Source organism: Gymnoscopelus braueri (genome assembly GCF_963280865.1).
Source record: "Gymnoscopelus braueri genome assembly, chromosome: 11".
Lineage (NCBI taxonomy): Eukaryota > Metazoa > Chordata > Actinopteri > Myctophiformes > Myctophidae > Gymnoscopelus > Gymnoscopelus braueri.
In genome coordinates this window covers 39,610,308-39,616,307 of record NC_137613.1, presented here as the reverse complement: position 1 = coordinate 39,616,307, position 6,000 = coordinate 39,610,308, and the positions used below count along the sequence as shown (strand labels likewise).

At 39.7% G+C, this 6,000-nt stretch overlaps 2 protein-coding genes across 2 annotated transcripts in view; both read right to left on the bottom strand.

Moving 5' to 3' along the window:
- Nucleotides 1-3,104, bottom strand: part of LOC308095875 (brevican core protein-like) — a 19,488-nt gene extending 16,384 nt beyond the window's left edge. Inside the window, exon 1 of the mRNA XM_080443007.1 lies at nt 2,897-3,104. Coding sequence (XP_080299133.1) covers nt 2,897-2,916 — 20 coding nt within the window. The 5' untranslated portion in view covers nt 2,917-3,104. The remainder of the gene's footprint in view (nt 1-2,896) is intronic.
- mrpl24 (mitochondrial ribosomal protein L24) overlaps nt 1-6,000 on the bottom strand; it is a 74,409-nt gene that overhangs the window by 59,748 nt on the left and 8,661 nt on the right. The window lies entirely within an intron of this gene.

Below are 6,000 nucleotides of genomic sequence, written 5' to 3'. Positions count from 1 at the left end.
TGCTAAACCCTTGGGGCCTCTGCAGTACTATAACTCAAGGTCAGTCCAGACAAGGCAATTATCTGCTCATTGACCTGGCAAATAACTCCTGATACCAGCTGAGCCAGGTCAAGCTTTCACTTGACACCATTTTTTTAAGTTCATGTACTAAGCTCAGCTGGAATCAGGTTGGTCATTGTCTTCCATCTTCCAAGGCCTGCCCTGAAGAAAAGCAGACAGCCTTCTGCAATTCATTCTATGATGTAAGCTTTTTTCCCCTTGTCTAATCTAATGCCTTTAGTTACAAGCCTGTAGATCGGCTATTTTCGTTGTGACACGTCATGAGCTTGTAGATCTGCTATTTTCAGTGTGCAACACCTGTGCATAACTGTATAACTGCTAACTATATAACTCAGGCTTAACACTTGGTGCCAATGGTTCAAACATTTTCATGTCAAAGACCCCCAAACTGATACATACATATTAAGCTGCGCGGACCTCCATTTGGACCTCCCAGATAACAGGGAAGAGAATGAAACCTAAGATCTGAATTAGTCTTCTCTTCAGGTTAAGTAATAGTAAATTTAAACTGTATCATTTTGCTGGGGACCCCATGGAACTCCATCAAGGACCCCTGGGGGTACCTGGACCTCACTTTGAGAACCACTGCTTTAATCCATCCCAGTTTTCATCTATGAACACTATATTCTTCCTGCTCTTATACTTACTAATTTGACCTTATTTTCTTCATTATTTACACATAATTCAAAGATGCATCCCAAGAATGTAGAGGATAATCAAAACAGTAATATGCAATATACAAACAATATCACACCCACAATAAATAAATGAAAATAATAAGGTTTTGGGGTGTGATATTGGCTTCAAGTGATGCCACCTGGGGAAGAATTCTCGAGATGGTTTAAGATCAGTAAAACTCAATAATTAAACTTTTCAATTGAGCAGATGTGCCTAGAGAATCGAACCATGAATTACAGTTTATCCTGGTTCATTCAGCCACTATAGCCTACTTTCAGATCAAGAAGCTCTCTGAACATCACATAAAAAAAGAAGAATTTTACTCATCCAGGCATGCCATTCAGTCTGTCCACCCTCCTCACTCTCTCTATCTTTCTCTCTCTGACCATTAATGAGGGGCGTTCATATAGACCCTGGCCTGAGGTGAATCATGGCACATGAGCAGCAAAGGGCACACTTTAAAGCTCCGATTCGTAACTTGTATGATTCTAACCCGGGTCTCCCGCATCTGAGACCAATTTTCAACAGTTCTTGATGGAATCCCCAATTACCTGGGTAGATATTGCGCATATGACCTTCAGACAGCACCACTTGTCAACCAGTATTAGGTAACCTCCCCGGCACTGGGGTCTAAATCTCTCAATGGGAGAGCTGGAAGACCACCTCCTCCAACCACTGCAGATGTGCTGCTAGTTGTATTAACATATACGAATTAGATTGGTTAAAGTAAATAACGTTTTATTCATTAAAATACGTTTTGGATTGCAGATTTAAAGGTGCAGTGAGTGATCATTTTATTTGCTAAAATAAGTGTTAAATACTAAATGGCTCTATATTCAGATATCATTAGTATAGAGCTGTTGTTCAGTAACAGGGGTCTCCCTGTCTCTCCAGCTCTTTAGTAAACAGAAAATGCAAGTTTATCCAATCAGGAGAGAGAGCTCATATAGGACACAAGATGAAAGTGAAATATTAAGACGAAAATAAGTGAGGAGACAAAATTGTATAAAATTTAAGCTGATAAATGGATCCTCTCTCCCGATTGGCTGAAATTGGCAACCCATCTGAAAATGCACTCCTATAACAATGATTACCATCAGAATATAGAGCTTTAACTTTTTAACAAAAACCTTTGTTTTAAACAAAAAATATCACGCTACCTTTAACTGAAACATTGGTAGTCTAATAGTGTCCCCTCTTTCATAACGTGATTTCCTTAATTTTTTAAGAAAGCTATAATTTCCTAAAGGCAGTGGGTTGGTCACCATCCAATATAGTTGTAGTTGATCTACATGCATTTCAGTAGATTGGAGATGTCTTTTAATCATAATAATAATAATTGGGCTGTCAGGATCACTTTTCTAATTGATTCTCAGTGAAACGTTGTGATGGTGGTTTTGTGTTGGTATAAACTCATCTCTGCTACTACAACATACTGTAAGTGAATGTTCCTCTAAATGTACTTGCCAGGGGCAAATAAGGATAAGGCAAGGAGGATGAAAGTCGACTTTCCCTTAAAGTGGTACACTAGGCAACAATGAGAGTAGTCCTACTGTATGTTAAATTTGGATCATGAATGGAAGAGTTCGGGTCCTATTTGAACAATAGTAGGCTACTTAACATAATGCTCTGGCATATTACCAAATTCTGGGAATATACACTACACCATTGACTGACACAGGAACTCACACAGGCTGACACAGCTATCCTCATACTTAAAAGACTTTTGATTCGTTTTATTTGACATTTGACTTATATAGGCTATATAGCCTACTGTATATACATGGGCTACATATAGGCTATTTAAGAGAATTCAACCTAAAATAAACCATGGCATAAGGGAGTAAAGTTTCATTCTCTATCTTATATCAGCTGATTAGTATAACTATATGAAGGAAATTCAATTATTGGCTAAAGGTAGATTTCCTGGGAAAAGAACAACGTCACTTAGAAACGTCATCATAACCCACATTAGCCTGCAAAGTAGGTTAATCATTTAAAAAATAAATAAAATAAAGTAGGCTAGAGGCTATATATGGGCTTTCACAAATAATTTGCAATAAATTAAACCAAAAAAATAGCAAAGGGCGCTTTATATAACCACATCAACGTATTATGCACTGCATCATCAATCTAGAAGCGTAACTTAATGACCTACCGCATTCTTGTTAACAACATTTCAGCGGATGATGAGCGATCGATCTAATTCTTGATGGTTAAAAGTTAGTGTTTTGTCGGATCAGTTCGGCTCCAGAGAACTTGGTGCAGTGCGTAGTAGAGAGGCAGCGGCCACTGCGACGCTCACCAGCGGCTATCCTGGCAGAGAGGTAGTACCAGGTAATGGCACTGATGTCGCCCGACCGACTCCAAAGGATGGATGCAGAGAAAGAGGGAGTTCGGGCAAAGTGATCAAGACCAAATATGAAATCCCGACCTGAACTGCCCACTTTTTTTTCACTCAATCACGGATGGAGAGAGAGAGAGAGAGAGGGGGTGTATGCCTATCAAAGGGGACGGGGAGGGATGACATCTCGAAATAACTGATGTCATAGGCTATTAAGCGAAAGCTGAATTCACGAGGTGGCCAATATAATGTTTTGCTGCAAGGGAAAAATGAGAAATGCACTGACGCGTTCCTGAATAAGCCAGCCTTGACGGAGGAAGGAGGCAGAGTGCTTCTGCGGTAGCAGGATAGGTGGGCACCAAGAAGAGTGGGCACCTCGGTGTTAAATTGGATATGTTGTCCAAAATGTTGAAAAATTAAATATTTGTAAAAAGTTCTTATGTAAAATAAAGTAGCCTATACACGATTAGAACAAGCTTAAACATTCGACAATTAAGGTCTTTACTTTCTACAATTACTGCAACGAAACCGTATATCCAGTCATTTTGGGGCATTAAAAAATAAGTTGAAGGATAAAATGAAGTGTGATAATGATGTACCATGGTGCATGTTCACATCATGTATACTTTACATGACTTAATAATAGTTTATTTTTCAACCTTTTGGACAAAATAGCCAATTTTACATCGAGGTGCCCAGATGTCATGTCCCTAGTAGCCTCGGAAACCCATGCTTTTTTTGTTTTGTTTAGTGCCCACCTATCCTGCATCCGGTTCTGCCATTTGACTCAGTGCAGCGCAGCACAATTGAGGCTGAGATGCTTATCTGGTATACTACTGCAGCAGCAGCACCACCACCACCAGTCAACAGCAATGACACTGGACAAAGGCACATTTAGGCCGATTTTCTGGCAATCACATTACATTTTAAATAAACAAAGTTATGTTAGTTTTAGTTTTAAAATAGTTTCCCCCTATTGTTTTAAAGTTTTGTTCTTTAGTCCCCTGGTCACCTCTTGAATGTCAGTCAGTGTGCATAATATATGACCATGTCTGAAAATACTGCTCCTCTAATAATGAGGCGATTACTTTGCAGCATTTTGCAAAAGAACAAACCTTATGTGAGAGACAACAGCATTCACGTGCTGCAACATGTTCACAGGAATATTAGTCACTTACAAACCTTTCACAACAACTTTGCATTATTTTCTTTGCATGGTGCAGAGGACCTCTCGACAACCTGCTGCACCAGCTAACGTTAATGAGTACATGAACAGATACATGTACTGTTAGTGAACCCCACATCTGTTCAGTCATAATACATGTGCATAGGAGTCAAGGAGTGCCCGTTAAATGCCTAAAGTAGGCTATACTGTTAATTTCCACATTTATGCACAAGATGTATTAAAAAAAAAATTACCACAAAATCCTTGAGCATCACAGAGTAGCCTATTGTACCACCAAGTACACTACAATGGAGAGAAAATGTACTGGTGGTAAGTAACTAAGTTGAGGGAATTAACACCAAGACACTGTGTGGGCAGACAATTGCAACTCACAGAGTTGAAAATGTGATGAAAACTGGGATTGCGGGGGCTGTCACAAATCACAATCATTATTGTAATTGATTTTCAGTGGAACATTGTGAACAGCACTTGGGGTTTTGTGCTGAGTAAATTCTTTGCTCTTCTACAACATAAGTGAATGTTTCTCCTTTCCAGGGTCAAATGAGGATAACAAGGAGGATGAAAGTCACCTTTCCCTAAGTGGTACACTCGGCAATGTACGGGTAGTCATGTTAAATTTGGATCATGAACATCACAGAGTAGCTTACTGTACCACACACTAAATCGACTAGGGAAAAGGTACTATAATAAGAAACAAAAGTTTTACATTTTGTTGTCAATATTGCCAGACAAGTGGAAAAACTTTGGTCTACTGTTACTGTTATCTTCTGCAGATGCCAGAATTAAATTGTGCCCCATCTGAACTTAAAGCTCACATCTTGGCTAAGAATTTGTTTATAGCGTGCACTGGATTGTCATGGTATAGCATCCATTTACAAAATAAAAGCCTTTAGCACATGATTAGACAGCTTGGTATACTAATGCCTACATTTGATCAGAAAACATTCTGGTAACAATTGGTAGTAATAACAGACACTATAAAAAATATGAAGTTCAATGGATACTTCTGCTGCCAAGATGCTGTTGGCTTAATGCAGGGGTTCCCAAACTTTTCCAATGCCAAGACCCTTAAATAGCCATAGCGGCCTCCGGCGATGCCCCTTTTTTGTGGGCCCTGCGTAGGCAACCGGGCCTGGTGACGATCTGCTCTCAGATGAGCACATTTTTTCCACTCCTTTCCAATTGGACCCCCTGGCGCCTTAATGACACTTGCGTCCACTATAGGGAGAGTGAATGGAGCTTTGTAGTGATCGTCTGCCACCTTGGCAGCACTTGTGAGGTGGTGGACACCTGAGGAATTTAACATCAAGACACTGGCATAACTGTCTGGACAGACAACTTCAACTCACCTAGACATATGGATGATGGAGTTGATTGATGATCCAGAGGTGATGTAATGGTGCGGCAAAGCATGTCAAAGACAATCTGCCTGCATCTTTCTCCGTTCTTCCTCTTTGTTGCTATGGGGAAAATACTGCGACTTTGTTGGTGTTTAGCAGATGCCCTTGTCCAGAGTAACTTACAAAGTGCATGCAGGAGTAAATGGCATGAACTCTAGTCAACAAATGACATTATTAGCATTTGTGGACAAACAGAATGTCTATTTGAATAACATACATACATGTGAACAAGTAAAAAACATTCTGCATATCTGCATAGTATAAGTAGTATCTATCAAAATAGGCAACAAGAAGTGATAAAGGAATGAGGAGTGCTAGGGGATGATGTAGAG